The 17963-nt window shown below is 40.9% G+C and overlaps 1 protein-coding gene across 1 annotated transcript in view; it reads right to left on the bottom strand.

Annotated features, from left to right (window-relative positions):
• LOC102778975 (ankyrin repeat and BTB domain containing 2b) overlaps window positions 1–17963 on the bottom strand; it is a 46515-nt gene that overhangs the window by 7661 nt on the left and 20891 nt on the right. Inside the window, exons 2-3 of the mRNA XM_087842940.1 lie at window positions 10441–10590; window positions 7680–7890 (exon numbers count right to left, since the gene is read on the bottom strand). Coding sequence (XP_087699066.1) covers window positions 7680–7890; window positions 10441–10590 — 361 coding nt within the window. The remainder of the gene's footprint in view (window positions 1–7679; window positions 7891–10440; window positions 10591–17963) is intronic.

Genomic DNA, 17963 nt, shown 5'->3' with positions numbered 1-17963 from the left:
CAACCCACATTCATTTCACAGCACGAGTCATCTTTCCTAATCTCAGCTGGTATTCCCGCTGATGTCATCCCTCTAAGGCTCAAGAAACAGATGTTTCTATATGACTAGATTGCCAGAGTTGGGAGTTCGCCTTGTAATCTGAAGGTTGCCGGTTCGAGCCCCGGCTTGGACAGTCTCGGTCGTTGTGTCCTTGGGTAAGACACTTCACCCGTTGCCTACTGGTGGTGGTCAGAGGGCCCGGTGGCGCCAGTGTCCGGCAGCCTCGCCTCTGTCAGTGCGCCCCAGGGTGGCTGTGGCTACAATGTAGCTGCCATCACCAGTGTGTGAATGGGTGGATGACTGGCTGCGTAAAGCGCCTTGGGGTCCTTAGGGACTAGTAAAGCGCTATATAAATACAGGCCATTTACCATTTAATCTATATTAGAAATATCCTGTCTCAGAGTGACGCTGAAAAACTAGTTCATGCATTTATTACTTCCAGGCTGGACGACTGCAATTCATTATTATCAGGATGTCCAAAAAACTCACTGAAAAGCCTTCAGCTAATCCAAAATGCTGCAGCAAGAGTCCTGACAGGGACTAGAAAGAGAGAGCATATTTCTCCTGTTTTGGCTTCCCTTCATTGGCTTCCTGTTAAATCCAGAATTGAATTCAAAATCCTGCTCCTCACATACAAGGTCTTAAATAATCAGGCCCCATCTTATCTTAATGACCTTGTAGTACCATATCACCCTATTAGAGCACTTCGCTCCCGCTCTGCAGGCTTACTTGTTGTTCCTAGAGTATTTAAAAGTAGAATGGGAGGGAGAGCCTTCAGTTTTCAGGCCCCTCTTCTGTGGAACCAGCTTCCAGTTTGGATTCGGGAGACAGACACTATCTCTACTTTCAAGATTAGGCTTAAAACTTTCCTTTTTGCTAAAGCATATAGTTAGGGCTGGACCAGGTGACCCTGAATCCTCCCTTAGTTATGCTGCAATAGATGTAGGCTGCCGGGGGATTCCCATGATGCACTGAGTTTTTCCTTTCCAGTCACCTTTTTCACTCACTATGTATTAACAGACCTCTCTGTATTGAATCATATCTGTTATTAATCTCTGTCTCTCTTCCACAGCATGTCTTTTATCCTGTCTTCCTTCTCTCACCCCAACCGGTCACAGCAGATGGCCCCGCCCCTCCCTGAGCCTGGTTCTGCCGGAGGTTTCTTCCTGTTAAAAGGGAGTTTTTCCTTCCCACTGTCGCCAAAGTGCTTGCTCATAGGGGGTCATATGATTGTTGGGTTTTTCTCTGTATCTATGAAGCGCCTTGAGGCGACTTTTGTTGTGATTTGGCGCTATATAAATAAAATTGAATTGAATTGAAATTGAATATTCACACATTTCATGTCTTTGCGGTCATGTAAAAATACAAGGTAACGGCTACTTATGTTTAACCAAGATCTTCAACAAAAACAAAGAATCACCTGAAATTAAAAATTGTGACCTAAAGCTGAAGTAACAGGGCAAGTGTTGTTATTCCTGAAGAAGTATATGTGGGGGAAAAAAACCACGAGGACACAACATTTGGTCTGCTGTCATGTTTGCGAACGCGGCACGTTGAAAGTCATTGTTTGATTGCCGTCTTTGCATTTGTCCTTTTATAGTCTAGCTTGTTATCTGTTATCAGTCGCTTCTCGTCTGCGCCTCTCTCCCACCATATGTGAATAGAATGTGTTTGTGAACAATGACAAATTAGCATGAATGTGACTGCTGTTTGCTTTTGATCATATGAAGCCTCATTTAAGAGCCGTTAATGATTGTTTGAACAACGTCTCTGTGTTATTAGACTGCCTTTCTCAGGCTGAGACATTGTTTCTTATCAGTGGCCATTCCTTTGTTCTTGGAAAAGGAAAGACTTACATAATGAATATCCATGGTGGCAAAAGCATGGGCAGTATACAAAAACACAGCAATGTATTTTGGGATTATAGTTACTGTCAGTAGCGCTGCTGTGCCATTTACTCTCCTTACTGTGCTTACTTTAAAAAGCAGTAGGAGGCTTCCTATAGCAAAGAACCTTCTGCACAAGAGCACTCATTCATCACGGGTTTGTTAATAATGCATATTGCAAAATGGCTCTCCTCCTCACAATTGATGTGGAGCTTTTAAAACATGAACCTGATATAACATAAATTGAACAAACAGCTGCATCCCAACTTACATAAATAATAAAGCTTTTCTTAGCTAGACTGTATGAAATTAGTAGTTAATAATGAAGCCATGCTTGTTTGATAATTAACACTGTTCTGCAGAGTCTAATCTTTAATAACTTTTTTTTTTGCTGACATTTGAGGCCTTAACTGAATTTTGGGTATCTGCAGCTCCTCTGCTGTCAGCTCTTCAAGTCTTTTTCTCGAGCTATTCTCTCAGATGTTGCCTCAGTACTTTATCAGTAGCTAGTCAGTCGAAGGGAGGAGCTTCTGCTGTCACCCAGGCGTGACAGTTAACAAGCAGACAAGGGGATCAAGGGGAGGAGGGATGATTAAGTGTGACTGGTAGGTGCATATAATGAAGGTTTTAAGTGTTTGGGAGATAGCAGGTGGGGTATGTCGAAATGAAGACGGGGGCTGGGCGGTAGTCTGTGGGTAGTTCAGAGGGTGCGGAGTGATAAGAATGTCACGTTTCTGAGGATGGGCTCAATGGGCTTGGGAATCAATGTTTATTTCTCCCTTAATGGCCTCCACTCAACACAAATTGGGCTGTGTGAGTGTGTCTGTTCATTTGTGTGTGGCTTCCTGAATGTCATAGGTATCCACCCTACTACTTGACTGCACGCCTGCAATCAGACACTAACTAGAGCCAACTTTGCTACAGTTATTATCCATATTTATCCAGATTTTCCCCCTTTTGTCAATCAGCCAACAATAAAGGTAGAGTTTTTCTATTAATAATGGACAATAGTCAGCTGCAATCAAGATTTATGCTCCCCTCTGCTCATTTATTTAGATACTTACAAATTAGGAATTTTGTTAAACACTCTTTTACCCATCTGGATAAGCCCCCTGCTCATAGTGACATCTATGATTATTTGATTAAAAATCCCACTTCCAAACACCTAATCAGCCAATTTACTACACTTTTTACACTTATACCACCTACTAACCACATCAAGGATGCTTGGGTTAAGGACTTGGAAGTAGACATATCGGATGCTTTGTGGGCCAATGGGTTGAAGAAGATTAAAGAATGCTCTGTTAATGCCAGACTGCAACTTATACAGTTCAAGGTCCTTCATCGTTTGCATTTTTCTAAAACAAAGCTAGGCACCATTTTTCCGTCTATTTTGTCTTTGTGTGACAGATGCAAAGCAATGGATGGAACCCTTGGTCACCTTTTCTGGTCTTGCCCCACACTCAGGAGTTTCTGGGCAGAGATATTTAATATATATAACCGGATTTATGACTTAAAATTAGAGCCAGATGGTGTACTTGCAGTGCTAGGCTGCTCCCTAACCTCATTGGCACTCAGACGTCCTCTTCAGAAAGCCTTAATGTTTGGCCTGATTGTAGCTAAAAGACTTATTCTTAGAGCCTGGAAATCACCATCTCCTCCACTGTTCAGGGTTTGGCTACGTGAGATGATTGCTTGTTTGTATATTGAAGAGGTTCGTTATCATTTGGCTGACACCCATTTTAAGTTTGTCGGAATCTGGGGCCCTTTTCTCAATCATATTAATGGGAATTTAACATAAACTTTAACCCATTTGACTGCACTTTGTGTTTGTGTGAAACTGCACCTCTGCCGGACCCTGATTCCTTCCTGGACATGTTTCCCACATCTTCTGGTCTTGGTGAACTCTCTGTTACCCTGTCTAAACTCACACAGAAGATCATCTTCTTTGGACAGTGGTGTTTCTTTTGAACTTTTGATTTGTACTGGCTAACTGGTGTATTTTTATTTATTTATTTATTTTATTTTTTTCCTTTTCTTTCCTGTTTGTTTTTTTTTTTTTGTTGTTGTGTGTTTGGTTTCTGTTTTTTCTTTTTTTTTCTGTGCTTAAATGTTATTGTTTTTGAATCTTATGTCCTTTGTCTGGTGTGACGTTATGTAATTTTGAACTTAAAATCTTATAAATAAACATAACAAAAAATAAATAAATAAATAATGGACAATAGTGTTTGACAAGATATTTAGCTGCATTCTTATACCAATTAGCCAGACATGTACTGCTGACAGATGCACACTTATAATGTCCCATCCTATCTCTCCTATAGGACCAATCTCCTTTTTTTAACATACGCCTTCCTTTTGACCCTCGTATGTGTCCGGGTTATGCCCCTCAGCCTGAAACGCAAACTTTAGCTTCATCAGTGTCTCTGCAACATCAAAAGCCACAGAGCCTGTTAAGACCGAAACCAGATAGTGCCTCTGGCTAGCTTACTGACCTCACATACTAAGGCTTCATACAGAGAACAGCAGGATATAGAAGCACCGACATACACAAACTCTCCAACACGTGAGCATGTAAACGTTAGCTTTGATTCATGGTGCGTCGCTTACCACCATCTGGTAGGTCATAAAGACCGTGAGCTCAAATCATGGTCAGGTGTGTTCGAACGCTGACCTGTCCAAAATGAAAAGCAAAGGCTTTTCTACCTAGGATGCAAAAATCACACATGCTACACTGACCCCATAAAACCTATAACCAGAAAGGAACTTAAATCAACTTTTAAAGCGGACCTCATCACAATTTGCCAAAGGGTCATGGTTAACCACTGATCTTGTTTCAGATTGCAATCGTAAAGGCTCAGATATGAATGGAGACATAACCATATCTGATGTAAATGCAGTTAGAAGTAAGCTCCAGTGTTAAAAACATCTCTTTTCCTTTAGGAGGCAGAGGAGCAGGGGGTCTGTTTAGAAGTAAAGATAGTAAAAAACAAAAAAAGTTAATAGTTTTTGATCAACTTTTCTCTGTATGTTTAAATAGTGGAGTGTGAAAATAAGACAATAATATCTGCCGTCCCACGCTTTAAGCGCCCTCTTACTCCAAAACAAGATTATTACTCACAACTAAGCACCAGCTTTAAAAGGATCAAAACAAAGAGGGTTTCTCTTGTACTCTCAAGGATTCGGCAATAAGGCTCTCACCAGGCTCCCTCTAATGTCTGACGATGTGGCCCACACAGATCTGGTGGTTTTGGGTTTCCACCAAAGGTTTTACACAGCTCTTAATAGAGGCTGAGCCAGATAGAGGGAGAGGCCCACTGGAGGAGAGAAGCCTGTATCATTGCCAGGCACTCGTATTGTAATCACTACCAGGTTTTCACACCACCTGAGTGTGTTCTCTAACATTCACAGACACGCAGTCACAAAGAGATAGGAATATGAACATGCAGAAAGGCAAACCTGTGTGCAGCAGCTGTCAAGAAAGAAAAAAAAAAGCATCAAGTATAAATATACATCCAGCATTAAAAAACATCTGAGGATTTATAACAACAGCCAGGTGAAAGAAAAGGGTGTATATTTGCTGTTGTGTTCACTTTGCAGCTAACGGGGACTTTGTCTCACATGCACTTTGTCTGCTTTTTATTAAATGCACTGGAGGCAGCTGGGTTTATTTCCATACAAACGTGTAATAAAGGGAAGACAAGGTGGATATTTTTGGTGATTTCACCGTGAAAACATTCATGTAACTATGATCACCTGACAGATGCTATGCCTTCATCATAAACCTAACATGTGTTTTTCATTATCAGCATTAAAGGGCAAAATCTTGTCAACAACATTAACTGATTTACTGCTACTCACACCTTAGTGGGAGCGCCAGCACGTTTATATATGCGTATGTTACCTTTAGACATGCCTGTATAAATCAGTACAAACAAATGTAATTAAGCTGCGAACACCTATTGCTGCCAGTTTTTACATTTCTGGCACGAAAACATAATTGAAGACTTCTTTCTGAGAGCAGACCTCATGTGTGTTGGCAGGCACAACTACTTTTGTCATGTTACCTTAACCGAAGGCACATAATCCATCACATTTATCTGAAGTGCTGAATATCACAGTATCAGAACTGCAAACCACTGTGAACAACAGTGATTAGAGATGCAACGATACCAATTTTTTCAAACCGATACGATACCGATACTTGGATCTGAGTACTTGCCGATACAGAGTACAAAAACGATACTTCTACCACACACACACACAAATACAATTAATTGGAAGACAGGTTTTATTTTATTCCCTGCCGATAAAAAATAAAATCTTAATAAAAATGACCACAAAAAAATTTCAAATGAAAAATAAGCACTTCTGTTAAATTATTGCAGAGTCTCCACATTGTAATTTAACAAAATATCACTGAACTATTGGCACTGTCTCGAGCTTTCAGAATAATAAATAAACACTTCTGTTTGGAATAAAATAAATACAAATTAGGTTTGCGAATAAAATAAACTTTTAAATTATTGCAGTTATTGCGGTCCACACTGCTGACATTTTGTTTAGCCTAGCTACAGCAGCCTCCAGTTTCTCTTTTTTATCTGGAGTCGCCAGTCTCACTCGCCTAACCCTGTGCCTGTTTAGCACGGGATGTCCCCCTAGTGGCCAATCTTAAAAACTACAACAGAAATGACAAGCCACCCTCTGATTAATGAAATAAGTTGGTATCGGTTCATGGTATCGGTTAACTTTTACGAGTATGAGTACACACACATTTTACAGTATCGGCCCCGATACCCGATACCAGTATCGGTATCGATACCAGTATCGGTATCGGTGCATACCCGATACCAGTATCGTATCGGTGCAACCCTAACAGTGATGTAATGCAATGTTTTTGAATGTTTTATCACATTTTTTGAGAATAGAGACGTGACTCGGTTGAGTGTTACTCAACAGTTACTTCTGTAGAAAGCAAAAAAAAAGCAAGAAACGTAATTTCCCAGAGACACCTCCAAGCATACGGAAGGGGTTGGTATGGAAGGTTTGTAGATAAAGCCACAACTTTTAAATAAAAACGAGTGGAATGTGCTGCAAACATTTTCATTCCAAGAAACAACAGGAAATAAAGGGAACACAAAAACTGCCAGACTTTCTCAATGCAACTAAGGAAGATTGAGCAGATCCTAACAAAATTACAGACCGTTTCCACCTCTTAAAATTCTTTTAATCACCAGTCTTCAGCTTAATTTACACTCTAAAGGTGCAAGTCACCCTTCTATCGCACTACTGCTGACACCTAGAAGCCTTTTCTTGCTTGTAATTCAACAACAGAAAGTTAACACTTAAATGAACAAAGGCTAACGGGATTAGGAAAAGGATGAAAGTGAAGTGTTGCCTGCAAAAAGCTTTTCACTTCATCGAGAACCCATTTGTTCATTTTTGAAGTCAAAGGTTTCAATTTGGGTTTGTTTATTTGCAGTGGCTGCACTTCTGGTATTGCCCGTATTTTGGTCAGCTTCATGAATCAAACCAAATCATTTGAAATTACAAATGCATTTAGGGAGATAAGCATCAAATGTATGAAAGGGAAAATCAGGAGTACCACTAATTTTCTGTGAAAGGGGAGGGGGGTTTGAACACAAAATAGAACAAGGTCAATGATTAAGATTAAGATCTGCAATTTCACTGCCTATTTTGCACTCAGAGAGGGAGCATCTAAACTGCTTGTGTCCAGTCATGCATAATTCCCACCTCTCTTTGCTAAGTGCCATGCGTGGGGGATCCAGATTGGGATTCTCCATGGACTCCATTTGTGGGCAACGCAGGAAGTAGTAAAGGGTGTGGAGGGCGTCAGGCGACCAGGACACAGGCTGTTGAGGACGGGCGTGGCGGGCAGGGCTCAGCCCTGGACGTACTGAGCTCAGGCGCTGCATGTGGTGCATTGCACGGGACACCAAGTCACCTGGAACCACAGAAACGTTGACAGTTAACAAGTCATATGCAATTTAAAAAACTGAAGGTTAAAAAGGATTTTCCTGATTCTGTAGTATGAAAAATCAGTTTATGGACATAAGTGAGTGGCATATTAAAAGCTGTTTACATTAAAAGCCCCATGGGCTCTCAGTCAAACTGGATTCCCCCCTCCAACCATGTCTCTAGTGGTATTTGTCATTAGCAAAGCCAGACGACCAGTCGAAATAGCCATTCACCCATGATCAAGGCTCTACTGAACTGTTTATGTAGTAGCAGAGTAGTTATAAACCCTCTACCTCGAAAGTTATGTGTCAGTCACATGATAATAGCAAAACTAACATTAAGTCTTTTCAGAAAGTAGAATATAGCGATTTGACAATGAACACTTAAATGAAAGCTGTTTGTATAATGGTGCTCATCAGATGATTCATCAGTTTATACTCTAGCATATACTCTAAAGTATGTTCAGTTCAAGAAAAGAGAGAGAGAGAGAGCCAGACCGACAGGAAAAGAGATCTTAGGCATTAAAGAAAGTGTAAAGTGGACAGTCGTCACAGGGAAATGGAGGAGGGGCAGGGAGAGGCGGTGTGAACGAGGGAGCCCAGGATGAACTTGGGATCTTGTAACACTCATTTAGCATAATTACCCCCGGGTAAAAAAAAAAGACAGCACATCAGCTAAGGGTGAAGAATTCAACAGTGCGAGTGTGTTTGTGTGTCAGCATTAAGAGGTTTGGGGTACTTCTAGGGGATTAGGCTGGGTAACCCTCCCAAAACAGACCCCACTTAAAGCTGAAGGGCCCCCTTTGTGATAACCACCACCAGCAGTTGCTCCAGGAGGTCTCGTAGGAATTATTGGCCATGATGGAGAGCCTCTCCTTTCCAGAATATATTGTGCCTTGAAGCAAAACTGAGCTCCGGGGGTCAGATGCCTATGAATAACCCCACTCTTAGATTACAGATATATTGGAGTCTTTGTGAAAGCTGCATTTTCCCATAGCCAGTGTGTTTATTATGCTGCTTCCCCTACAATTTTGGCCATATAGTTGAAATGCGCTGTAGCCTACTATCAGTTATCCACCATGTTTGGGTATGGTGTGTGTTTGTGTGTCTGGCCAAGTCCAGTTGAGTGATCAAGTAAAGCCGGGCAGCTCGGTACAGATGCTCCTGTGTCTGCCTGGTGTCTTGGGCTAGGATCAGAGTGCCAAACCCACCGTGTTTTTGCTGCGTGTATGCGAATTAGCGAACACAAGCCTGTGTGTGTTTCTAGGTGTGAACTGGTCTGGATATCAGCCCTGCCCAGAACAGCACAAATTCACCCCACCAGCGAGATGTTGCACAAAGAGACTACTGAGAGAAAGAGTGTGTCTTTGTCTGAGTGCATGTGTGTACTTTTTTAATGCCTCACTAACTTCAGCGGTGTATGAACCGTGGCCTTGTGCTTTAGGAACAAACAGCAAAGTGTTAGCTCATTTAGAGAAGGAAATGTATCCCTGCTCCGTCCCACTCTAATATCCACGTTTCCTCTGTGCATGCCCCAAAACTCTCAATCTTCACCTCTCTACCTCTCCATCATTTCCTCCTGACTCTCCACACCTCTAAACCCACTCGCTCCTTAAATTGAATCCTCTGCCTTACAAACTTCCATCTCTCAAACTAACTCTATTCCTGTTTTTTATCTTACTTGTTATTCCTACCCCTCATTGCCGCCAACTCCCTCGCAGCCTGCAGTTTGAACAGACCACACGTACTGTAGAGTACAGTAAAGCTGTGTGCCTGCATGACTCTGTGTTTACCATCCACGATGCGTATGAATGTCTAGAGCTGTCTATGTTTAAACAAAGAATCCGTCCAATCATTCAAGGTCTAATACCTAATGGACAAATAAGTACCAGGCTTTTCAGCGGCTTTATACTTTCTATTACTACATCAATCCAGAGGAAAACATCAGAAGAAAAGACGGATGCAATTGTATTCAGACTGACAGCAGGCTGTAATAAAGTCAATAAAGTCTGAGGCATGCTGACACAGTCCAAGTGTTGCATTGTGGACCAACTTCACTAAAAAAAAGACTGTGTACTGCTTTGCAAATAAATTACAGATGACAAATGTACAATCTGAGGCACTGTGATTTTATTCTCCAGAGCTCCATGTGTAGATAAACTGATCCGCTGTTTATTTTTAGAAGAGCCGGCATTAGATGACTTGCAGATTCAGGCACACAATGAGACTCGGGACAGAAAGTGATAATTATGTTATCTTTGCTTTCTACTTTGCTGTCTGAACTATTATTTTCTGTTGAATTAAAAAATAAAAGGTGATGTGTTTAAGAGAAGAGCAAGAAAAAAAGCATTTGTGGTCAAGCACCAACATTTTTTTAAAGTCAGGACATTTTATTATTTCTGGGAACTGGTACTTGTCTTTTCTGGCAAGGATACTGTGTAGCTTCACAGCTCAGAGGTGTTTAATCAATTAAAACATAATGTGAAAAAATGCTTCTAATCAGGACCACACACACTATTTACATTAAGTATACTCACTGAGTTCAGAGATGCTGCCTACACAGGTAGCCAGCAGTGACTGTTCCAGTGTCCTCAGCTCCAGCTGGGCATAAGCATCCTCCCTGCTGTCCACAGACGACTGTTGGTTCTCTGTGTAGGGACTGAAATGGGCTGGGAGGGACAAAACACCTACAGGCACAAAAGCAAAAAGGAACAGATATTTAGATATGATATGAATCATTTAAATCAACGTCCATAACTTCTGAAATATCCATCAGGACTGCTGTTGTAGAAATCCCTACACGACTGGTATTTGCTCACTGCAGCCGTCGTAATCCTTATAACATGTAATCCACACCACTGAGGGCAACCAAACACACAAGGGAATCTGAGCCTTGCTCTCAGCACATTCAGGAAAGTAAACAGAGCACGTAGTGACATGAGGCTAATGCAAACAAAACTGTATTAGATACATGTTGAGTAAAACCAAAACAAAGTTTTGTGTTATTCCAAATACTTGCCTTTAACATTACTAACATGTGACTATTTTACAACACAGAAAAGACACATGTTGTATGTCTGCAAAAGAATAAGGGTTGCAAAGTTAGTAGATGCATGATGTTGAGGCTGATTTGACTGATGTATGAAGGAACAGTAAGTGAGACAGAGGTATACTGGTAGATAAGGATAAAAAATGATGGTAGCACAGACAGCAACCTTCATTATAACCCAGGGGTAGGCAACTCCAGGCCTCGAGTGCTGGTGTCCTGCAGGTTTTAGATCGCACCCTGGGTTAACACACCTGAATCAAATGATTAGTTCATTACCAGGCCTCTGGAGAACTTCACAAATGCTGAGGAGTCATTTAGCCTTTTAAATCAGCTGTGATGGATCATGGACACATCTAAAACCTGCAGGACATCGGCACTCGAGGCCTGGAGTTGCCTACCCCTGTACACAGCGGACGTGCTTAGCAGCACTTGTTAAATACGTCCTTTATAGTTTTAGATTTTATCATGCAAAAAGAGGAAGTGAAAAAAACACAACTAATCGGGAAACATCTTAATTGAAATACATAAGCAAACATTACAACATGGTTGTTTCCAGCACATTAAAATAATACAATTTCACGAGTTGTGAGACAAAATTCCTAATTGTACTAAATTATGAGGCACAGCTACTGATGAAACTATGGCCAATCATGAACACATTTGGCATTTCCTCTTTGAATAAACACCCAGTTAGTCCAACCCAACCATCTCCAACAGTTTGAATATGTAATGTTACAAAAAAAAACCTGGTTGTCAGATGAGCAGGCAAGGAGATACAATCATTTCTTGCATAACAACATAATGTCCTGTTCTTTCACTGCTCTAATTGCTGTGTTCCAACTAAAATGGACAACAGTAGCGACCAGTCAAAGTAAGAACACAGAGTGGCCTTTTCTGTCTTTCAGAAAACATCTCCTGGGTAAAGCTCCCAGCTTAATTAGTTTTGCCTGGTTTGTTTTTAGTTTTTTTGGTTGAAAGCCGAAGTAGCTACTGTGCATCTAATTGATCTGAATACAGTTAGCTGCCCGAAAGTTAACCTTTATTTTGGCTTCTGAATATGAAGCGAGCTTTCTGCCAAGCCAGAGGAAATAAGGGGGGATGGCCGAGGATGAAAAAGAGAAATGGAAAAGAGGAAAGACGATCAGAGCAGGTTTGTGATTTATTTATGAAGCCAGAGGAAAAAAAGCTGCATCATCTTAAACTCTCCCTTCTCTCCCAAAAGGGAAAACATGGGCTACCGTCCCTAAAATGACATTCCCATGTGCTTCCGGCAAGTTCTGTGTTCTCACTGGAATCAGAGGGGGGATGTTGAAAAAAAAATCCCATCATTTTACACTACAGCCTCTTCCTTTTAGTGATACAAGCCAGCAAGAGATAACGATACTTTTACTGCTGACAGAATCAAGGAAGACAAAGGAGGAATGTTGAAAGAACAACGAGGGAAACCACACACACATTTTTGGATATATACTTTTGTTTTAAAGCCTTCAGATACACCAAAATGTCTGGATATAATATATTCAGTATATTTCATATTTTCGAAATGATGTAAACACATATGAAAAATATGGCTTCATACTTACAATCTTGTTTCTGGTCTTTCATATAAGTATAGACAAGAGGCAACAGAGGCCTTTGAAAGTGACACAACTACCACAAGCCATTTTCGGAGGTAAACTGTTAGAAGAATAAGATAGGGGCATTGTCTCAAGATGTCCTTTCTCTCATATAGCACCTAACTGAAGATAATCCACTTCAAAGGGCTTCGCACTACAGGAAACACTTTGTTTGGTTTAAGTGATGGTTCTGCCTGGATGGAGCGTGCAAGAGAAACAAGAAACGCTCTCTGTGAATTCACTGGACAATTACTTGTGTCTCACATATCAACACAATTAAAGATTACAGGGTGTTCAGTGTCTGATCTGACTGCATCTGACTTTTGCTTTTCCATCAACTAATGTCTAGAAATGTTGAAGGGGTGCAGTGAATGTAGGTGTCAGCACCAATGGGTGGAGTTCATCAAAGACTAAATAACTTTGACATGTGATCATGACTGATTCGAAATATGCTGCCTCATTGAAATAAATCTGTGCCAGAGTCACAGTGTGTTTCAGTAAGTACTGTATTGCACTGAGTCTCTGCCCGAACAGGTTAGCAGGATTTGTTCTTATTATGCTGCATGATTTATGACTGAGACGAGTCCCCCGCCCAGACAGTAGCAGTCACCTCAGTGCAATTTGTAATCAGGGGAACCTGACAGCTTGAATATCTAAAGGTGTTAGCACTGGATTACTCAACACAGGCTACATGATACACTGACTTCTGCCAAAGGGGAAATCTAGTCTCTCTCTCTCGTACTTTCTCTGCACCATCTGACTCGTATTATATGTGCTGACTCCCCATTCCAACACAATAGAAACGGCTGGCTGTGGCAGACTACTACTGCTACATGCCACACAAACAAATTATACACAAGCTTCAATTCATTCCTAATCCCGGATGAGCACAAACACACCAATACACTGTCATCTGTCCAGATAAAAGAGTGCAAATGTGCATTATGTGCAACTTCAGCTGTAATTTTATATAGAAAGGCCTCATGGGATTTTGGGGGGGTTTCTACAGTATTCTACAAAGGCCTTTGGCAATCTTTCCAAGGAAAGTTGAGGGAAGTTTGTTAAAACACATGCTGCATACATGTGAGACAGGAGTCTGATGATTGCAGTTTCTCTTCCTCTGTAGATGGAAAACAGCTCAGGTGCTTTACTGTGTGTACACAGTCATGCTTTGTGGACACTATAGCCACAGTGGCCTCAGTGTCAGAGTAGTATGCTGTTTGTCATGTGCAATCAGAAGAACTCATTAAAATATAGCTTAGTTCAAGCTGTAAAAGCAATTTTGAAAGATCTGCCTTGTTACTGTGGGTGATTAAAAATATGAATATGAAGGTGCAAGACTTGTCTTTAGAAATGAGCAGTGCTATAAAAGTTAAGTTATTTTGACTCCCTGTAGTTGGATTTATTAACAAAAAAGTCAAATTGATGTTATTTCTTTCCTCAAAATCTTAACTTAAAAAGAGAAACCCATTACTAACATCGACCTCGTTTCAGTTGTGAAGCGTACCAGCCTCAAACTGAAAAACCGAAGCTCTTTAAACACGATGCTTGTTGACCTTTCAAGAATATTAAGCCTATATTAGCATGTTGCAAGAAGATCTGAAGCAGAATCTTTAAAAACGTTAACACAGCTTCAATTTATTCTGTAATATTTCAAAGCTGTGGCAAATGGTTAAAACCACTTAGTGTTTCTCACAGTCCCACCCCGTTGCTTGCCTCACCCTGAACCCGAGCCTGCGTCATTTGGGCCTGATGTAGGTCTGAAAGCCAACCAGGGCCTGTCTCCACCACCACTAAATAATATGAGTACCAGCAGCTCCAGTACTATGTGAATTATTTTTCTCTGGGAGAAGCAGAGGATAAGATGACAGGATGAGGGGAGGGACTTGGGTCGCAGAGCTTTATAGGAAGACAAATGAGTCATGCAGAAAAAAAAAAGAATATAACTGAAGAGGAACTGGGGGGAAAGGCAGGAATATCTGAGACTATGAAGAGAGTGAGGCACGGGAAGAGAAGTGACACAAGGGATTCATTCTTTTGTGGTCATTATGGTTCCATTTCTGAGGCTGACCTTGCAAATGTCATGTGGGGAATCTCGGCAACAAATCAAAGCTGAAACTTACCACAAAGCCTATGGCAGTTCCCAGCCCATCTCAACCATCTCTCAGGAGCGTTACTGCTGCTCCTAGCTTAGCCAAGCTATCACTCACGACTATGTTTGACATGCTGTCGAAAGAAGGTCAGAACAATCCAACAACGAACTCTTTGGTGTGCAGAAAGTTTTTTGAATGTAGTCCAAGGAGCCTGTCACTCCATGTGTCTTTATAAGTGGTGTTACATGGTTTCAGTTTCAAAATTGACAAACTAAAGTATAAACTGCAATCTGCAAGGACAATATGCCAAAAACTCTGATGGAAGAGCTGCTGCATCCTCGCCTTCCTTCTTGTGCCTTGACCCTCACTCTGTTACTCTTGTGTTATCTCTCAGTGCAACAGTTTGTTCTACTTGAATAACTTGTTTTCAGCAGAAATCCTTTGTAGCAATATTAATAGGTTGGATATCTAAACTCTGGAGGACATTACTGCTTCTCATATCACCGTCCTTGGGAACTTACCTATTCAGAGCATGTTAGGCATGCCAGGCTTTCGCAAGACTGCATTTTAAACTCTCAGAAAATAACTGTCATACATAACAAAGCAAGAACATCTGTGTGATTTTTAGATTTTTGGTTTAACTTCTTCTTCCCACTGGCAAAAAATACATTCTTTGACCATAATTGGTCTGTGTGTGTTAATCTGTTTTGTCTACTGTAAAGAGAGCGTGTGAAAGACACAATAAATTGCTGTATATTCTCACTGAGCTGATAGAAAACTTGAGACTTCTCTCTCACACACACACACACGTAAACACCTGCCTCTCCTCCTTTAACAGCCTCTTCATTCATTACAGGGTGGATGGATCAGAGAGTCAAGGAAAGGGGGCTTCAAAGACACTTCCCCTGGCAAAGAAGGAGCTCTGACTCTGGTTTAGGAGGCTATAGACTTGTCCCTTTGTGGAGACTGGAATGTGGACAATCACACAATAGTACAGTGTTTGAAAGAGCTGTCTTTGGGCGTATATCACTCCCACCGTCTCTTGCCTTTGACACCACAAACGACCACACTCGTGCTTCATTCCTCTCCAGTGGAATCCATATGCCAGATGTGATCCTTCACTCATAGACCTGACCTCTTGTTTTCCACATGTAAAGGCTCCAAAACACCTGTTTTTCACACTTCCAACGTCACCCGCACAGCCCCATTCTTTTGTTTCAAGGCATTCTGTCTTTAACACGGCATTGACCGGGATTTGAGAGAGAGAATAACTGTAAAACTGATGACACAATTTTATTACTGTATATATTAGGGATGCACCGATACCGATACTGGTATCGGGTATCGGGGCCGATACTGTAAAATGTGTGTACTCATACTCGTAAAAGTTAACCGATACCATGAACCGATACCAACTTATTTCATTAATCAGAGGGTGGCTTGTCATTTCTGTTGTAGTTTTTTAGATTGGTCACTAGGGGGACATCCCACGCTAAACAGGCACAGGGTTTAGGCGAGTGAGACTGGCGGCTCCAGATAAAAAAGAGAAACTGGAGGCTGCTGTAGGTAGGCTAAGCAAAATGTCAGCAGTGTGGACCGGAACAGCCAACTTTAACTCAGGTTTTGGAAAAGCGAAGAAAAATGTCAAAAGAAAATCCACAGGCAGTTAAAATAACAGAGGCTCTGACTCATTTTATCGCTCTGGAAAACATAGGATTGCACAGTCTTCTCAGCATACTCGTGCTGCGATATGAAATATAATAAATAAACAGAAGTGTTTATTTATTATTATTCTGAAAGCTCGAGACAGTGCCAGTAGTTCAGTGATATTTTGTTGTTAAATTACAATGTGGGGACTCCGCAATAATTTAACAGAAGTGCTTATTTTTCACTTGAAATTTTTTTGTGGTCATTTTTATTAAGATATTATTTATTATCAGCAGAGAATAAAATAAAATCTGTCTTCCAATTCATTGCATTTGTGTGTGTGGGTGTGGTAGAAGTATAGGTTTTTGTACTCTGTATCAGCAAGTACTCAGATCCAAGTATCGGTATCGTATCGGTTTGAAAAAATTGGTATCGTTGCATCCCTAGTGTATATATATATATATATATATATATATATATATATATATATATATATATATATATATATATATATCTGTTGAATCACCACGATTAGTTGTGGTCAGCTCCACTGACTACAGTACACAGTGTTAAAAATATACATGGATTTTCTAGCCCTGGCAAACCCTCCTAATGATCTTATCTAAACAGATTTTTTTTGTAGGACAGAGAAGCATTCAGAAACTTGAAGTAGGTATTAATATTTGGGCTTAAAATAATCTAGCATTTGACAAGTTAGCATACAAGTTCATGCTACCTATGTGGAGCATGGACAGAGAAGCATTCATAAGCCGAAGCTGCTGACAGTTAAAATCTCAGTATTGACTAAAGTGGCCATACACTGCAGCATTTGTGTTCAAATCGTTATGGTTCTGAATTAAAAGGCAACAGAAGCTAAGCCTCTCTTTCATAAGCAGTCATGCACACACCCAGTCACACACCTTTCAAAGCCTGAAAAATCACAGACCTTGGTAGACAAGTGAAGTGAGGTCTGGCCAACATCCCTCTGACACCTTTGGCAACCCCTGGCTTTAGGGGGGCACAGGTCAGAGGTGGTCTTCAGCTGGGGCTATAAAGGGAAGTAACCTTATCAGCTGTGTAAATGTAGCGTCCTGAAGTCGCTGACTGAGAACAATTACAGAACACACTAAGATACAAAGTTACGTGAGAAACTATTTTCTTTACTAGAAAGATATGTAGATATGTAGGGTAATAATGCGCTACTCCTGTCCTCCAACTGCTCCCTTAGAACTGGCTTAAAAGTAAGTGAGTAAAACAAGCATTTAAAAGTGTGACATGTAATTGCAATGCCTGTGCTGAAAGTCTCATTTCTGCATTGTTCCACTGTCAGAAGTCAAGCCAAAAACCCAGAATGGAAAGCCACAAAGATTAGATCTGAACCTCCGTGTAAGGACGACTAATGTGAACAGAATGTCTGAACTTAAGGTTTTAGGTCTTACTATTTGAACATCAAGTGTTACTTCAACCATGAACTGTGCTGCTCATTTGTAAACTCCAACAAGATGGATAAAAGATCTAACATCTAGACATGCTCGAAGCCATGCTGACAAGCCCAATGAAGTGGTTCCATCAGAGCAACAATATGACCATTGAGCTGTAAATATGCTCTGCGGTAGCATACCTACAACCACCCCCAACACACTTTCACTCATATT

Source organism: Neolamprologus brichardi, chromosome 7, assembly GCF_056152115.1.
Source record: "Neolamprologus brichardi isolate AB-2024 chromosome 7, ASM5615211v1, whole genome shotgun sequence".
NCBI classification, from domain to species: domain Eukaryota; kingdom Metazoa; phylum Chordata; class Actinopteri; order Cichliformes; family Cichlidae; genus Neolamprologus; species Neolamprologus brichardi.
This window is presented reverse-complemented; position numbering and strand designations above follow the sequence as displayed.